Source organism: Sciurus carolinensis, chromosome 2 (genome assembly GCF_902686445.1).
Source record: "Sciurus carolinensis chromosome 2, mSciCar1.2, whole genome shotgun sequence".
Classification (NCBI taxonomy): Eukaryota; Metazoa; Chordata; class Mammalia; order Rodentia; family Sciuridae; genus Sciurus; species Sciurus carolinensis.
The window spans coordinates 128,940-146,739 of NC_062214.1; the positions used below are offsets into that span (position 1 = coordinate 128,940).

The 17,800-nt window shown below is 57.4% G+C and overlaps 2 protein-coding genes across 9 annotated transcripts in view; one reads left to right on the forward strand and one right to left on the reverse strand.

Annotated features, from left to right (window-relative positions):
- Npbwr2 (neuropeptides B and W receptor 2) overlaps positions 1 to 10,462 on the forward strand; it is a 30,356-nt gene extending 19,894 nt beyond the window's left edge. The window contains exons 3-4 of the mRNA XM_047537665.1: positions 8,920 to 8,958; positions 9,430 to 10,462. Of these exons, the coding sequence (XP_047393621.1) occupies positions 8,920 to 8,958; positions 9,430 to 10,462 (1,072 nt within the window). The remainder of the gene's footprint in view (positions 1 to 8,919; positions 8,959 to 9,429) is intronic.
- A 3,876-nt stretch (positions 10,463 to 14,338) lies between these two features.
- Oprl1 (opioid related nociceptin receptor 1) overlaps positions 14,339 to 17,800 on the reverse strand; it is an 8,489-nt gene continuing 5,027 nt past the window's right edge. For 7 of the 8 annotated variants that reach the window (XM_047542410.1, XM_047542405.1, XM_047542403.1 and 4 more), the window contains 2 exons: positions 16,586 to 16,941; positions 14,339 to 16,508 (listed from right to left, as the gene is read on the reverse strand). In XM_047542410.1, coding sequence (XP_047398366.1) covers positions 15,985 to 16,508; positions 16,586 to 16,931 — 870 coding nt within the window. In that variant the 5' untranslated portion in view covers positions 16,932 to 16,941 and the 3' untranslated portion in view covers positions 14,339 to 15,984. Of the gene's footprint in view, positions 16,509 to 16,585; positions 16,942 to 17,601; positions 17,704 to 17,800 lie in introns of all 8 variants that reach the window. The other variant, XM_047542407.1, reaches the window with a different exon arrangement.

Below are 17,800 nucleotides of genomic sequence, written 5' to 3' on the forward strand. Positions count from 1 at the left end.
GCATTAACACAGGAGCTTTTGGGAGACATCTTATATCCAAACTGCGGTGGGTGGGGGGGGGAGGGTGGATGGATGGATGGATGGATGGATGGATGGATGGATGGATGGATGGGCTAATGGACAGATGGGTGGATAGATGGGTAGACTGGTGGATGAGTGAATGGATGAGTTGGCGAATGGATGGATGGGTAGATCATGTTTCCTAGTTTCCAAGGTACTCTGACCCACAAGTATCTCAAAAAAGAAGGTATTGTTTTCCCCATTGTGCAGATGTGAAACTGAGGTTCCAAGGAGAGAAGTGGCTTACCCAACATTACATAGTGGCCAAATGGCAGATGTGTGACTCCAGCCCAGGCACTTCAGCCTCAGAACTAACCATTCCCACCCCTTGGTGTTGACATTCATAATTCCCTCCAAATAACACTCCAAGTGCCCAGCCTGTGTCAAACCTCTACCCAGGCCCTGCCCATGCCCCCTCCATTTGGTTGAGGTCTCAGTAGCTGCACTTCTGACTGGCCATCTGCTTCTCTCCACCTTTCCTCCAGCTTGTTTCAAAATACACAAATGGCCATGTCACACCTCTGCTTAAAATCCTCTGTGGTCCCTACTGTCCACCTCCTCACAATGCAGCCCACCTTCCCTGTAGCTTCCCTCCCTGACCCACGTCGTGAAACACTGTGCTCCCACCAGCCTCACATGGTTGCATTGCTGCCTACGGCTCTCTCCCTCCCTCCCCAAGCACCCCTACTCTCCCTTAGCAGCTGAACTCAAGAGGCCGCCCCCCGGAACCCTGCCCTGATGCCCATCAGAGTCGGGGCCATCACATAATAAATCTGTGGCTTAATAAGGATCATGGCATCTTGGGTCTCTCAACACCAGAATAGAGTTCCTTGGCGGCCCTCAGGGACGTGGTGCCCTCCCACTCCTGTGATTGCTCACAAAGGCTGCTGTTATGTCCAAGTCCAAAGCTGCACCCAGGGGCCTCCCTTGAATGGGTCAGGCTATTCTTTAGGAAGGTCCCAAGGGTCTGGGACTAGGATTACAGGACTTGCCCCTGTCTATTCCAACTCCTCTGCATCAGAACTTGGAACTGGCCACTGGGGGTCAGGGTTGGACTGCATTGCACAAAACCTTCCCAGTCTAGAGCAGAAGGGACCAAGCTCATCTACTCAGCCCTGGGAGAAACAATGTCCCTCTGAGAGACAGAGCTAGTCCAGGAGGACCTCCTGGAAGAGGGGGCTGTGAGGTGCTTCCACTCCATGGCAGATCCCCACACTCTGGCCATAGCTGGCTGCCTGGACTCCCACTCCAGCATAGGCTGAGAACCCACACACCACCTGTAGGAAGCACCCCTAGCCTCCTGCCAGGTTACCCACAGCTGAGGTGGGATCAGTGTTCCCCCAGGCTGAAATCCAGACTATGTCCAGAGCATCAGGGCAGGGATACCTCCTTTCTAGCAGCATACAAGCTCCGAGTGGGCCCTCAGCCAGCACCCCTCAACCTGATGTTCTCTACATGCTAAGGCAGGAAAATTACCTCAAATAAGGAGATGGGGGCTCAGAGAGGTTGAGTAACTCACTCCAGGAACACAGCAAGGAAAAGCTGGATGCACACCTCCTGACCATCACCCGGTCTTCCCTACTGTGCACACCACAACAGCACCCTTGACCAGCACAGGTCCATGAGGCTTCTCATGCTCGCACAGCAGAGCAGTCTCTGAAGATCCCAGCAGTACCCTGGGCATCCCACCTGCCCTCAGGGCACACGCGAGAGTGTGGGGCAGAGGGGCAAAGAGCACTGCCTGCATGACTAGTGTTCTGAGCCTTTGAGGGTCCTGCCCACCCCCCTGAGAGGCCAGAGGTGTGGACAGTATCCACAGCCAGGAAAGGTCATCTGGGGTATGCAACCTGTCCTCTGGTGGGACACAACTCCACCTTCCCTGGGGAAAGCCACAGGCTCAGGGTCTCCAGGGAGCCAGGGATGGAACCAGGGCCAGCTCCTGGGAAGCTAAGCAGACGTCCTGCAGCTCTCTGACCAGCAAACTCCTGACAGCACTACCTGCACCTGCACCACTCCTCACCTGTGCCATTCCTCACCTGCACCAGGCACACCTGTGCCATGCTTCAGCGGTACCACAGCACCAGCCCAGAGTCACCCCGGTGGCTCCCACACATGAGCCACACGTGGGCATCACTTCATGTCTAATGTCCACCCAGATTCAGCAGGGATGAGGCTCCTAGGGCAACCTCAAGGCCTGGAAAACCTGCTTTTGCCAGTTCTTCTTCTTGTCCCTCCACCTTCTGTCCCCGGAGATGGAAGAAGGGGAACCATCTGAAACTCCTATGATATACCCAAGTAGTCCCTTCCCTCCCTGGGATCCTGGGCTGAGCACACTGGGAAAGGGATAGGATGGACCCAGGACCCACCCAGGACTCCATGAAGGTTGGGGCATGGAGGACGTGTGTCCTGTGGGGCACACAGCCAAGAGGACTGGGAAGAATGAAGAAACTGAGGCTCCAAAGGCTTCTTTGCTTCCTGGACCTGAGGCCTCATCACATACTCTTCAGCCCAGTGCCTCAGACCAAGGCCCTGCCCCAGCTCTGAAGGCAGAGCCCACACTGCCGGGCCAAAGGTTTCAGGCTGGGGGAGCTGCAGTTCTCGGCCAGGCCTGGGGGTCCCAGCCACAGCACTTTCTCCTGGGTCTTGCCCAGGTGGTAAGAGTGTCCCTTAAGCAAGCCCTTGACAGAAGCATCACCCCTACCCCAGCCAGGTCCCAGCCAGGTCCCAGCCCAGTGTGGACCTTACACGCAGCGGGGACATCAATTCAGACCACAGAGGTATAAAGGAGCAAAGGTACCCACTGGCAGAGAGTGCCTCCCCGAGTCCTAGCTCGTACCACAAAATGCCCACCTCTAAGTAAAGGTTAGGGTGCAGCCTCCCTGGGCCACCCCTTCCTCAGTTGCCCCAATACCCTAGCCCCAGACTCAGCCTGCTGAAGGCTCCCTATACCCCTCCCAGCATCAGGATCTGTGGGGTCCTCAAAACCCATGGGCCTCCCTCCATGTCCCCCACTCAAGGCCTGCCTAAGATTTCACCACAGCAGGACCTCTGGTCACTGGCCACAGGGGCCACAGGGGCCACAGGGAAGAGTGTGTGGTGAACAGAGTTGGCCCCTCCTGTGCTGACCCCCAGTGCCCCTCCTAAGGCTCCTCACCCAGGGCATTCACAGAGGACAGTGTCAGGGAGAGGACCCCCAGGGAAGAGGACCCCCAGGCTTGGAGCATGTAGAGCTGGCACGTGCAGGCGGGCAGGCAGGAACCTGCACCGAGAGTCACGAGGTGGACCTGTGCAGTGGACCGTACCAGCCTGGGCTCGAAAGATGACCTGCATGGTGAGGTGTCCTGGCCACAGGCATGAGCCCTAGGCAGCAAGCATGAGACCACACCCAGCAGTGCCCTGCCTCTGTCCCCAGCATCTGCCCTACCCCAGCCCCTGTCCTGGGGAACCGGCCTTACCCTGTTCCAATTCATCTGGAGAGGTCCGTGCAAACGTGGTGTGCAAGAGAGTGGCGTGAGCAGAGTTCATGTGTGTTTGGGATGGTGGGGAGCTAAAGCTCCTGCCCAGGCTCAGGTCAGTGTCTGCCCTCTGAGCTTGAGGTCGACCAAGCAGCCGGGAAGCAGAGGAGATGGCTAAGCAACTCCCTAACCCACAGGGCCCATCAAGCCAACTCCTTCAGCCACCATCCTGGGGATGCCAGAGACCAGGGAGCCTCCCCCAGCCTTTGTCCCCAGGCTTCTCCCCTCCAACTCATCAGCCCACAGAGCCTGGTCTGAAGGCAACCAGTCTGGCCACTGGAGCACCCCAGAGCAGTGCCCACACACCCCAGGACCAAAATCCAGCTAAGCAAGGACACGAGCCACATGGGGACTGCCCACAGGTCACCGCTCTGTAGGAACCAGTGAGGGAGCGAGAGCCCACAGCACTGAGCTTGACTCAGCCCTTCGGCAGGAATCACTGAAGACAAAAGCTGCTGTCCAGCACCAACTCTTGGGTCTTCTGGACCCATCTTGGGAGCTTGGGTACCCTGCCGTGCAGTGCCAGAAGCAGTGAACTAGCGCCCACCTGTGTGTCACACACTGACCTGCCTGGGGGCCCCTCTCCCTGGAGACACGAAGGCACCCGCATACTCCCTGTCCATTTTGTCTATGCTGTCCCCCAGCTAAGGACAGGGTTAGACCCCTGCAGACCCCTCCTATCCCTAGAGGACTCCACATCTTCAGCCATGCTTACCACACCTTCCTGTGCACTAAGACCCTCGGAGACATTGCCAAGGAAGGGTGCAGGAACTGCTGGTGAAGCCCTCAGGGACTGAATCCCTGGGCACTACGAGCTGCTCCAGGGCCTATCCGGGTTTGGGCTGGAGTCCTGGCCAGGCAGCTGTGGAAGGTTGCCCCTGGGGCTCTGGGCTCACTCCCTCCCACCCCTCCTGCTTGGAAGAAGACTTTGTAATTGACTTCTACAACCCTAGCAGTGCGGCTGAGATGGGTCTGGGCCCTGGGGAGCAATTGGCTCCTTCCTGTTAGCGCATTTGAGTCATGCTGGAAGTTTCCCAGTCAAATTCTCCGAGCTGGGGACCTGCCACCTACATGAACCTGCAGGGTGGCAAGGGGAGTCGACAACCTCACCCCCAGTTCACCAGAGGGGACTCAGAAGCCAGGGCGAGGTCTTGGTGTCCTCCTAGGCTGTCCCTCCTCTCTCCTGACCTGTTACCCGTCCATCGGCCCCAGGCTGCTCATTCACCTGCCTCCCACCCCCGCTGAACCTCTGAGCTGAGTACCAGGCAGGCATCTCTGCCTTGGAGTCCCTCCCCTTCCCTCTGGCAGGTCTCTACCTTCTTCAGGTAGCAAGCAGCAGGCTTCTCGTGTTCAGCTCACCTCCCTCCCTCCCATGAGTCAGCCCTCCAGGGCAGGACTTTCCTCTTCTTTGTTCTCTGCTGTATTCCTAGGCAGATGCTTGGGCAGTAGATTAGTGACTAGCTCCTGCCCTGTCTGGCTGCCCCTCCCCAACCCTGAGCCCAGGACCTCCCTCCCAAGGCTTGTCTACAGAGGGGGCACCCCTAGCCCTGGCCCCTCTGAAGGCTGGGTGCTGGCTGGGTGGAGGAAAGGCAGGTCAGGAGCCCAGTGGTAGGGTGGACAGTACTGAGTCTGTAAGAAGCAGCCCTCGCAGCTTCATCAGCACCGTTGCCTGCTTCCCAGAAGGGGTGTCTGTTCCAGGGAGGCAGCTGGCTCCTGAGCCTGTCACAGGTCTCAGTGGCCTGGCACTCCTGAGCGTACCCTCAGGGCTCCACCCTGCAGGGCTCGCTGGATGAGCTGAGACATGTGCTGGGCACACATCGGTATGCAGGTGCGCCTGTGTGTCTGTTGGGCCATGTGCATGTCTGTGCAAAGAACCAAGTTACAAGACACTCAGGAAGGTGGTAGGAAGCTGCCGTATACCCAGGATGACAAGAACAGAGCTCCGTGGTCAAACTAATGTCCCAGGGCTCACTTACATCTAGTGGCACCTCTTCCCTGTCCCCTTCCCTGAGGGACAAGGTGGCTCAGCATGAACCTAGGTTGCTTCTCCTCCTGGGCCCTGTGTAAACCCCACACACAATGCCCTAATGCAGGCCACTGGCCCTGTCCCCTCTCCACCCCCAGCACCTAGACATACCTGGCCTTACCCTCCCACACCCCGTGGAGCTAGCACTTGGCTCCCTCCAGCCCCTGCTCTCATACCCCAGCAGGCTGACTTGAAAAGGTCCATTCATTTCCGAAATGAAAATCCTTTCAGAACGAAGCTCTCTAATTGCCCAACCCAGAAGAAACCTGCTCGCTGAGCTTCGAGGTAAGAGCTGAGGGTCAGAGACTAGGGCCTTGGAGCTCCTGAAAGGGCCCTGCACGCATGGCCCTCATGCCAGGATGACTAACTCCTACAGCAGCCTCCCCGGCACCCTGGGCCTGTCCAGCCCAATGGGTCTGAGAGCCTAGCACCTACATCTGGCCCCCTCGGTCTTCCAAACCCTTGCTGCTCCTCATCCCCATCTCTCCTCTTGTGAGCTCTCATTAATACAGACCAGACACATTTATGTCTTTCAACAATGTCAGCATTTATTGAATAACAATAAATTCACAGGTTGCACCACGTTCCTGCCTTGAAATTCACCAAGTACTCCAGGGTCACTGTGTGGCCCTCAGTTGGACAATCATGGGTTCTTTTATTCCTACCCTAATTACTAACATCACACTTCACCCAGTGATACAGGTTACAGAAAGGCTGAGCCAGGGTTAAGGTGGCTGTAGGGTGCAGGAGCTGCACCCAGAGAGCAGATTCAAAGGCAGAAGGGCCACTGCAGTTGATCAGACAGACACTGAGCAACCCAACTGAAGAGGGCCATCAAGCAGGGAGTTCCTCACTACCAGAAGGTCCAGCAGGCCGTGTGCCCCTGTCTGGGCACCTCTCCTTTCCCTGTTTCAGGTGAGGGTCACCCATAAACTCACCAGGAGACTTGGTTTCTCTGTTCTGAGTTGGTATGCCCCTGGATTCATGTGCTGCTGGGGGTTTAGGTGGGTGAGTCTTGGGGGTTTGATCCCAGGGCGCTTAAGCACTGAGCCACATCCCCAGCCCTTTTCTATGTTTTATTTACAGACAGGGCCTCCCTGAGTTACTTAGGTCCGCGCTAAGTTGCTGAGTCTGGCTTTGCACTAGAGATCCACCTGCCTCAGCCTCCCAAGTCACTGGGGTTGCAGGCGTGGTCACCACACCTGGCTTCTGATTTTGTTTTAATTCTGCAAGTTCATATCATATTTTCCTGATATGATTCATTTACTTCTTGGTTTGTGCCTTATGACTATGCTGCACATGGGGTTTTCTCTTCCCTCAACTTCCATACATCCAACTGCTGGTGGTCATCTGTTAGCCCAAACAGGTCACCAGGCTGTTCTACCTTGGTATTTGTACTCAGAATGGAGTACTCAGGGCTAGGCACAGCCTGAAAGCAGCTACTCTACATTTTAGAATAATAAACCCCATTATAATATGGAATGTGTAGAGCTGCTCTCTCCCAACCCTCCCCATACTTCCTATCACCTCCCTCTCCATGCCTGTGCCTCCTATTGTCCCCCCACTTCAGATATGATGGCCTTGGTGAGGGTCTGACTAGGACAGGTAGGAAGGGCAGAGAGAGGGTGTGGAAGGGGCTCCGGATGAGCCAAATACTGACTGGAAGCCCCGAGGGAGAGTTCTGAGCCCTAAGTACTGTCCTCTGGTACTAGGTTACTCCCTTGCGGGGCTCTGGAGAGAGGGTAGTGCCCTTGGTGTGCACAGAGAGACGAGGAGTGAGAGGGTACCCAGGACTCCACCCACGCAGTGCTCAGGCAGCACTGCCCTGTGTGGGGGCACCCCGAATCCTGGCCCAGAATCAGGCCCAGCATGGTCACCCCATTCCAGACAGTACCTCCCTCCCTCGCGCTGAGGCAGTGGACAATCGCTCACTCCCAGCCAAGACCTGCCACTGCCTGAACCAGCCCAGGCCCTGGACGATGCCCAGGCCCCACAGCAGGAGGACAAGGCCACCACACACAGGCCTACCCCTCTCTCCCTCATGTCTCTGGTTTCCAGGAGCTTTGGAATACCTAGAACCTCTGTCCCGCTAACAACACCCCAAAATCATGGTCCTTAGGCTTCTCCCAGGTGGGATGTTCCCTCTGGACCCAGTCATGGACCCCAGCCAGCCAGGTTCCCTTTGGACTCCATTTCCACATGGCATAGGGCGGGGAGCTAGGGGCCCTCCCACCATGCCCCTGGTCATGGCCTCAGGCCTAGTAATGTCCAGGCACTACAGGCTAGTTCCCAGGCTCCTGTCCTAAACTGGCCAGGGGACGTGGGCACCAGCAGAAACAATGAAGCAGCTTGTGGAGGAAACAGCACTGTGACCTGGAGGGCAGTGGACACTCCAACAGGCAGCCACAGACCTCCTGCCAACAAGTCCCAAGGAACTGCCCAAGGTGTGCCACCAAGCCTCCTCTGCAGTGTGGCCTACAGGACACCACCAGAGCGCCCTACTGCCCACCACTGGGCTGAGTGAGTCAGGGTACATCCAGCCCTAGGAGCAAAGGTGGGGAAGGGAGGGACCGAAGGGTCAGCCCAGAAAGCCTGCAGCTCTTGCCACCAGTCACGTGTGCAGCTGGGCCCGTGAGTGGACCAGAGCTGGCAGGGGGCAGATCTCCTTTCCACCACCTCAGGGCCTGTCAGCTTCTGCTTCGTTTGTAAAAGACAAAAAGAAGTTGTGTTGCCTGCAGGCAACAGGTTTCCACACGAGGACACATGTCCCCAGGCCCCGTGTTGGGCCAAGGACACACAGACCCTCTCGGACGTGGTGTAGAGTCACCCGTAGTACAAGTGTAGCTGCATCTACACCTGTACAGACAACATGCACCCACACACACGTGCCCACGGCACATGTCACGCACACTCAGGATCAGGCACAAGAAACCCACGCACACAGATGCGGCTTTCCAGGTTCATGGTGACCCACCGATGCTCTCGGTGCCAGAAGCCCCTGCATGGCCCGCCCTCCCAACATGCAGGCACACACATGCACACACAGGCCCAGGCACACACGCTACTCAGTCCCCCTTGGGAGTCCCTAACTGAGACCGCATGGGGTGGCTGCCTCCAGGGGCTCACAGCGTCAGCAAGAGAGACCCGCCTCCCTCCCTGTCTACGCATCAGCACTGCCAAAAGGCAGCAGGGGAGCCGGCAGCCAGCCAGCAGGCAGGTCCTGGAAGCCCCTCCCAGTCAGGGAGGGCTCAGGACCCTGCAGGGGCCTGTGGGGGCAAGCACTCCTCTCACTGCCGCCTGAGCTCCGCTGCCACTCAGTCAGAAGGCCACCAACTTCTGGCCCCAGGCACCTGACAGGTGAGTGGAAAGAAGAGCCCTGGTGAGGGGAAGAGGGTGAAGGTGGGGACTTCCACAGGGAGGTGCTTTGTTCTGATGGTTTGGTACTTGGGATTCAAAGGCAGCTAGGGATGCCCCCAGGAAGTGCATTTGCCAAAGGACAATAGCCTTGACCACCGCATGTGGATTGTGCTTGGGTGGACAGCAGGCGTAGTGGGCAGCTCCAAGCATCTGCCTCCCAGGTGGGTGGTGTGGCTGACCTCGAAGAGCAGGAGCAGGGTCTGGGGAAGGATGCTGAGCTGCTCAGCGTGCCTGCCTCCCAAAGGAGGCCCCTGCACCTAACAGGCTCTCACTGGCCTCAGAACCAGGATGGACAGAGTGACTCCCAGGCCTCCTTGGCCTGTTGGAGTGGACACACGCTCTGCCAGAGAACTTGAGGTGGCCACTGTTCTGATGGCCAGAGTCCAAAGTTTCTGGCTATTTCTTTCCCAGAATCCAGCCCAAGGAGGCCTCTGCTCAGAACCTGCTTCCGATCCCCAAGACAATGCAGCCAGCCGGGCACGCAGAGTTCATGGTGGGCACCAACCTCTCACAGGACAGCGGCACCCAGCCCAACACCACCTTCCCCCAGCCGCTGTGGCCACTCTACCTGCTGCTACCGGCCGTGTACTCGGTGATCTGCGTTGTGGGGATGGCGGGCAACACAGCAGTCATCTACGTGATCCTGAGGGCTCCCAAGACGAAGACTGTGACCAGTGTGCTTATCCTGAACTTGGCCATTGCAGATGGGCTCTTCGTGCTGGTGCTGCCCGCCAACATCGCCGAGCACGTGCTACAGCACTGGCCCTTTGGGGAGTTGCTCTGCAAGCTGGTGCTGGCCATTGACCACTGCAACATCTTCTCCAGCATCTACTTCCTGGCCCTGATGAGTGTGGACCGCTACCTGGTGGTGCTGGCCACTGTGCAGTCCCGCCGCGTGCCCCAGCGCACCCCCCGGGGGGCAAAGGTCGCCAGCATGTGTGTCTGGGTGGCTGTCTCCATCATGGTTCTGCCCTTCTTCTCCTTCGCCAGCGTCTACAGCAACGAGCTGCAGGTGCCCAGCTGTGGCCTGAGTTTCCCCAGGCCTGAGCGGGCCTGGTTCCAGGCCAGCCGCATCTACACCTTGGTGCTGGGCTTCCTGGTGCCTGTGGGCACCATCTGCGGGCTGTACCTGGACCTGCTGCGCAGGCTGCGGGCCGTGAGGCTCCGCCCCAGCACCAAGGCTCTGGGCAAGGCCAAGCGGAAAGTGACTGTGTTGGTCCTCACTGTGCTGGCAGTGTGCCTCCTCTGCTGGACACCCTTCCACCTGGCCTCCGTGGTGGCCCTGACCACAGACATGCCCCAGACATCCCTGGTCATCAGCATCTCTTATGCCATCACCAGCCTCAGCTATGCCAACTCATGCCTTAACCCCTTCCTGTATGCCTTCCTGGACCACAACTTCCGCAAGGATTTCCGCTCCACGCTCCTATGCCGAGGGCCCTGAGTGTCCAGGCCTTTTCTCTCCTCCCAGACGCAGCGCCCCAGCCAGGGCTGTCCTTGCTGTTCACATCCCCTCCCTGTGTTCTCCAAACAGAAGATATCAGCCCTGCAAAGACAACCACAGAACGATCACACTTCCTAGACAGCACTGGTGGACAGCAGCAGGGCAGCAGCAGGCACCTGAGTCTGGACACCCACAGAAGAGGGATCAGATGATGTCACCCATGTGCTCTGGAATCCAGGAACCCTGACAACAGCAACCTGCAGGGGAAGGGCCCTGAACTTTGAGTTTGTCCTGGGACCAGCACTCTGTTCTCCTGGGTTCCTCCCAAATGGGACTAGGAGGTGGCCATACCGTGGGCACTCAGGCAACAGAGCCAAGTGTTGCTGCAAAGGCTGAGGACATGTCCATCAAATGAAGCCACAAATTCCACCCAGGCCTGAAGCCCAGGGACATCCACCTGGAGGCCAAGCCCTCTGTAGCCCCTGGTGACCTGCTGTAGCACACAGAGCCCACCCACCATGGCTTCCGGACCCCCACAGTCTAGAGGTTGTCCGCCCCTTGGAGGAGCAGGTATCCAAAAGCCCTTGTCCCAGGGGGCCTGGGTCCTGAAGATGCCAGAGCAGAATGCTAGATCTCCCTTCAGGGCAGGAATGCACAACACAGGGGATCCAGAGGCCATGGCTGCCCGCAGGAAGGGCTGGGGATACACCCCAAAGACTAGTCACCCTGGCCCTCCTGGCTCTTGGTCTTAGGGCATGGAGCATCACAGGGTGGGTTTCAGCCCTCACCCCTCTGAGGTGCCCCAGAGCAGGTCCCCCTCCCTCCACTCCAGTTCTTAGGTGCAGGGCCCTCACCTAAGTCCAGAACAGTGTTGGCCCACCTCACTGTGCCCTCCATGGCTCTGACCAGCCCCAAACAACTGAACTGTCCTCTCTGCCTGGCATCTTCCCTCACCCAGCATTAAATTGGATGCCTATTGCTGTTTCTGCAAAACCCTGAAGCTACAAAAAGATCAATGTTGCTTTAGCTGCTAGGGGTCAGGAGGCAGGAGTGTCCTCTCTGCCTGTTTCTGGCTCTGCCTCCCTTGTTCAGTCGGGATGTGGTGGACACGGGTCCTCTGGAGGCTGGACAGGGACTGGTGATCTGCTTGGACACTCCACAGGCTGAGGGCCTACAGCTGGCACCAGTCCCCCTGTGAGGTGACCCTAGAGCTCCAAGAGGAAGCCTGGACATCTCTTATGACCTCTTCCCAGAGTCACTTGTCACCCTCTCTGCCATGTGCTGTGTGCCAGACAGGAGTGTTCCTGGGTCCTGGGCTAGAGGCCTGACCAAGTGTGGCCCTTGCCCAAATACAAAATGGAAAAGATCATGGTGAAAAGCAGGAGACTTCAATCCACGTGGCCACACTGGGAAGGCTAAGCGAGACGGCCTCTCAGCCCCGATTTAAACAGAGGAAGAACTAGGGCGGGGGCAAGAGGCCTGTGTGATTAAGCAGTCCTGGGCAGGCTGTGGTCTGCCCATCACAATTTCAGCTCTGTTTGTCAAGATGGTTCCAGAGAAGTCCCAATCACGAGAGGGGACGATTTCCACGTGCTGCTCAGGATGTGTATCTGCCAGACCTGTGGGCCTGCAGGGGAGCCATCCTTCCCACGAGACAACTGCGCTGCTGGGGGCAGGGCGTCCATGAGGGTGCCACGCCTGCCTCTGGGGTTCCTGGAAGAATTGGGACAGCACGGAAGACCTCCAGGGTCTGAACAGGGGACTGCACCCTTGCCTCTGTCTTAAGAGGGGACAGGATGGCTAGCGTGATGTTGAGACTAAGAAACCTCGAGTTACAGTCTTTAGACAGACACTCCTCAAACGACCACCATACCTGTGTGCAGAGTGGAGCAGCATCACATACAGGCAGAGACGCCAAGCTTCCTGGGTTTCCAGCTACCCACGGGCATCTGCAGGCCTAATGAAGAGTCACGCCTCAGCCTGCCACCCTGAGGGGCGGAGGGTGCTTTTTAACCACCATCCACTCCCACCGCTCACAGTAAGAACGCGCTGTGCCTGGGCTGTCACACCGCGCAAACAGCCTAATTACACTTGGAGCACGCTGTTCCCGAGCCCAAGAGCTCCTTCAGGGCCCAGGCAGAGGCTGCATCTTGCTGTGGTGGCAAAGCCAGGAGTGCTGCTGCGTGATGAGCCTGGAGGAGAGGGTGAGTGGGTGCGAAAAGCAGGAGGCAGGCTCTTGGCTCGGGGAGGGCCTGGCTGGGGGAGGGCCACGGAGAGGAACAGGCCCATCCCATTTTGTCTATGGCTCCTGCCCCCATTCACGACCCAGCAAGGAGAGCTGCCTTCCCTTCCCTCCTCAGGTCCTTGGAGCACCATGGTGACCAAGAGAGAGGCACAACCAGGGCTCAGTGACACCAAGGACAGACTTATCAGGGTCCTGCCCATGCTGGCCTTACTACTCCCACCAGGGACTTTTACTGTTGGGTAGGGAGCCACCCTGAACAGCTCCCTCCTCCAAATCCCACATTCTGGCTCCTGGACCCAGGGAGAGCCTAGCCCCTGGAAATTGCCCAAATCTCACCAGCCTGCGCCCACAGAGCCTCAGGTCTTCACCTGGCCCTGCCGTGTGGCCACAGCGCCCCCTGGTGGTAACAGTCTGAAACAACCCTTGTACCCAGGTTTTCCTGAGGTCCCTCAGGACTCTGGCACCTGCATGCACACCAGCCCCACTCACAGCCCCATGAGAACGGTTCTATGTCTCCCTTTGCACAGAAGAGAAAACTAAGGCTCACAGAAGCTGGACTTGGTCCCCAGTCAGGGATGGGGACGAAGGTGCAGGCAGGGGTACTGTGGGGCTGGATGGAGCCAGAGCACAGAAGGGACCTTGGGAAGGACACAGTCCTGGAGAGCCAGGGAAACTCAGCCTTCCCCCTGTGGCCTTACCCTGCTTGACCAGGCTCCTGGCAGACTCTGGTGGGTGCTGGCCCAGGACACATGCCCTATGAGAAGGGTAGAGCCCAGAACCCGACACAAGAGCCCCACCAGCAGGGCCACACTGCCTACTGGCATTGAGGACACCGAACTCCCTTGGCAGGGCCTGTTCCTCCCATGCCTCCCTTGGTGCTGGGTTTTTGTCTGAACAGCAATGTGTGATAACTGTGTTCCCCAATTCATATGCTGGATCCAAAATGTGTTGGGGTCAGGAGGTGGATCTTTGGGAAGTGAACAGGCTGTAAAAGTGGAGCCCTGTGGTGCTGCTCATCCTCCTGGATGGGACAACCCAGCTCCGGAGCCCTCTGTACACTATGTTGCAATGGGAAGTCAGCCCTCACGGGGACCCGACAGGCCCAGCACCCCGCCCTTGGGCTTTCAACCTCCAGAACTATGAGAACCCAATAGTTGTGCACCAGCTGCCAGTCCAAAGAGCCTGCTTGCTACACAGCCTGAGCCTGTCCATCACTAAAGCTTGCACAAAACAGTATCGGTCCACCTGCCTGCCCTGGAGACAAATCTTCTGAACCAAGTCCACCTGTGCACCTTCAGTCTCTGACAGGGTCCTCTTGACTGTCTGCCAGTCAACTGGCAGGAGGCGAGCCTACAGCTCAGGTTTGCAGGGCCACTGGAGGGGCCAGGAGAGGTGGTTTCTTGGTTGCTTGAGGAGCACTATTTGTACTGAAGGGAAGCCCTGCAACACATAGGAACTGGTTTCCTCTCACCAGGTCAGCCTCCTAGGGACAGGGTTGACCTGTGAGCTGCCCAGAGGCCACAGGATTCACCAGTCCCACAGCCCTCTCCCACCCATGTGCCAAGCCAGACACCAATCCCATTTGGCTAGAGTCAGAAACACTTGTTCTAAGGAAAGTGTCTGGTCAGAGAGCAGGTATTTATCAATGGCCTCTTTCATGACCCTGGACACAGGTTCAGGACTAGTTACACACACAGGGAATAACACTGGGTGCAGGCATAAATACATGAAGGTGGTGTTACAACAGCACAGATTCAAAGCTCTCAGCCTCGGCAAGAAAGCCCTACAGTCAGGAAGCTCCAGCCACAGGTCTCACGGAGAGAGCCCAGGTCTCCCCAGGAACAGCTCTGCAGCCAGGGCTCCCCAAGGCAGGAGGAGCCAGCCCAAGACTGACCAAGGTCTGGGGAAAAAGAGTCTTTTCAACGTTGCAGGTATTTCAAAAGTTCATCTGCAGGAAGAGTGTTCTCAAAGCTGTCTGACTCCCTGGATGATCACAGCAGGGTTTCCCAAAGGACAGAGTCCCCAAAGCCTAGGAAGTCCTTGAAGCTTAGCCCAAGCACACCCCGCCACATTCAGCAGCAGGCTCAGGCCTTACCCAGAGACACTCTGAGGTGAGCACTGGATGTACAAGGCAGCACACAGCCCAGCTGCACCTCCCCGGCCACCAGGCCCCCTTCCATCTGCACAGCCATGGACCCAATTTCAAGCACAGGAGACAATGGAAGAACCCCAGGAGTTGGTGGGGACCGCGGGCAGAGCATGTGCTCCTGACCTGCCTGGCGACGCACACAGGGCCCACACTTTGCAAGCGTCGGAGCTACCCGCAGTGGTCCAGCAGCGGTCCTGCAGCATCCCCTTCCTGAGCCACCTCCCAGGTCTGCAGAGGCAGCACTGGCTGCAGTCTGTGCACACAGACCATCAGGCTTCTGGAGGGCAAGAGCCCCTGAAAAGCTGCTGGGGCCAGGCCTCCCATTGGCCTTAGGAAGGGACGTGGGAGTCAGACTCAGGGCAGAGCCACCGTTGGGAAGAGCAGGCGGTGGCAGCACCGAGGCAGGTCTCAACCCACAGGCTATGCATTGCAGCACAAGAACACTGAGAAAGCAACTGGGCCGGGACCCACATGGGACCTGCAGCCAAGACTGACAGCCTGCTGTATACCTCCTAGGGTAGCCCTGGCGGCTCAGGTGGACTCAGAACAAGCAAGGGCTCCCGGTGGCAGCTCTGGGATCAGGGCCAGTCCCACCACAGAGAAATGCTGCCCACTACAATATGGGGCAGTGCCAAGCCTGTCCAGTGGCCCTGGGCAGTCAGAGCCCTGCCACGCAAAGAGCACATAGCATGTGGGATGCACATGACAGCAGAGCCGCAGCTGTTCCTGGCAGGAGCCCACCTCGAGCACCAAGGCTCAGCTGACAGAGGGGAGTGGCTGGAGGGATCACGGAGCACAGCAGTGTGTGCAGCAGGTCCTCTTGGAGGTGTCCACAGTGCAGCGGACACTTCTAGGCAGCGTTCTTGCCTCCCTTCTGGCCCCACACCAGTGGGGTGGCTTAGTCTGATAGAGGCCACAGAGGGAAAGGCAGCCACCATCCTCGATGGGCACTCTGCCCATGATGTCACTCAGGTCCTCCTCTGGGACGAGCATCATGGGCCAAAGGGAAAGCCCTCTGCAGCTAAAGGTGCTCAGCACAGCCTACAGAGCGGTGACCTGTGTGAGCTCCGTGTTGGGTGTGGACGGGCTCCGTGGGCTGACAGGTACCATGGGCAGGTCCACGCCTAGTCATGCGGGCCGCGGCACCGGCTCAGAAGTCTTGCAGGCAAGGGCCACATCCTTGGCGATGCTCCGCACGCGGTCAGACACCTGCGTCTCCCGGTGCAAGGCTGAGGCACAGCAGAACTTGCGGAAGCAGGCCTTGAAGTTCTCATCCAGGAAGGCATAGAGGATGGGGTTGAGACAGCTGTTGACGTAGCCCAGCGCTGTGCAGAAGCGCAGGATGGCCACAGCGGTCTCGCTGCCTGGCTGGACACCCAGCCCTTGGACCAGCACAAAGACCTGCACGGGCGTCCAGCAGCCCACAAACACAGCCACCACCACCAGCACCAGCCGAGTGATACGCCGCAGATTCCGGTCCTTCTCTCTGGAGCCTGAGAGCAGGCGGACACCACGCAGCCGCCGGATCATGAGGCTATAGCAGACAGAGATGATGAGCACAGGAATGATGAAGGAGAAGAGGAAGATGCAGACAGCAAACACAGGGCCCCAGTAGTCCTGCGGCGCGGGGATCTCTACCAGACACTCGATCTCTGCAGGGAGAGACATGGATCAGCAGGGGGCGCTGGGAGCCATGGGGCCTGGTACAGGGAGGAGGGGCCCCACTGACCTTCCTCCTCCACCTGTGCTGAGCCCATGATGGCAACGGGAACGCCAACCACGGAGGCCAGGGCCCATATGGCCACGTTGACAACCTGAGCCTTGCTGGATGTGCGGACATCAAGAGCACGGATGGGGTGGCAGATGGCCACATAGCGGTCCACACTCATGGCCGTCAGCGTGAAGGTGCTGGTGAACATGTTGTAGTAATCAATGGCGATGACCGTCTTGCACAGGGCATTCCCAAATGGCCAGAAGCCCAGTAGGATGTCTGTGCCCTGGAAGGGCAGCGTCAGCAGGACCAGCGTGTCTGCCAGGGCCAGGTTAAAAATGTATATGTTGGTAGCTGTCTTCATCTTGGTGTGCCTGCAGAAAGGACAGAGAAGACAGGTTCTATTTGGCCACTCAGACTAGACCTGGCAGGAAAAGCGAGGGGCTTATCTTGATCCTGGACCTGATCCTAGGCCCCCTAAGCAAACCTGGAACCTGGAAGCAAACACTTTAACAAGCTCCTCAAGTGATTCTGACACATTCAGAAGAGTCCCAGACCTGAAAGACTGATCTCGTGGGGGCCAGAGCACATGCCTGCCTGCACGGGAGCAAAGGGGTGGGAATCGTAAGAGAAAGAACCTGTCCCTCCCCCGAGGCTCCCTCACAGACTCAATCCTAACCCTTCAGCTACCAGAGATTTGTAAGAGCTCCAAAGTATGTAAAAGCACATCAAAAACCTCCTAGTCAGTTTCAGTGGCAGAGCGTTTGTCTAGCATGTGTGAGGCACTGGGTTCGATCCTTGGCATCACATGAAAATAAATAAAATAAAGGCATGCTGTCCATCTACAACTACAAAAAAACATTTTTTTTTTAAAAAACCTCCTATGGATGGTTCAATCCCTAGCACTGCAAAAAAAAAAAAAAAAAAAAAAAAAAAAAAAAAAAAAACTCCTTTGGGCTGGGGGTGTGAGTCAGTGGCAGAGCACCACATATAAATAAATAAAATAAAAGACCCATTGACTAAAAAAATAAAACCTCCTAGTCCACACTGTTGTCTACCAATGGAAACAGGAAGTGACGGCAGGGACAAGAGGAAAGCTCACAGGGTCGGATTGTATCCAAGCACCTGGAACAGAGCTGGAAAAATTGCAAGTGATTATTAAAAACTTGTTGGATTAATAAGTGGTTGTGATGGTGGTGGGGGAGAATGGTTACGAGGGCAGTAATGTGCTGA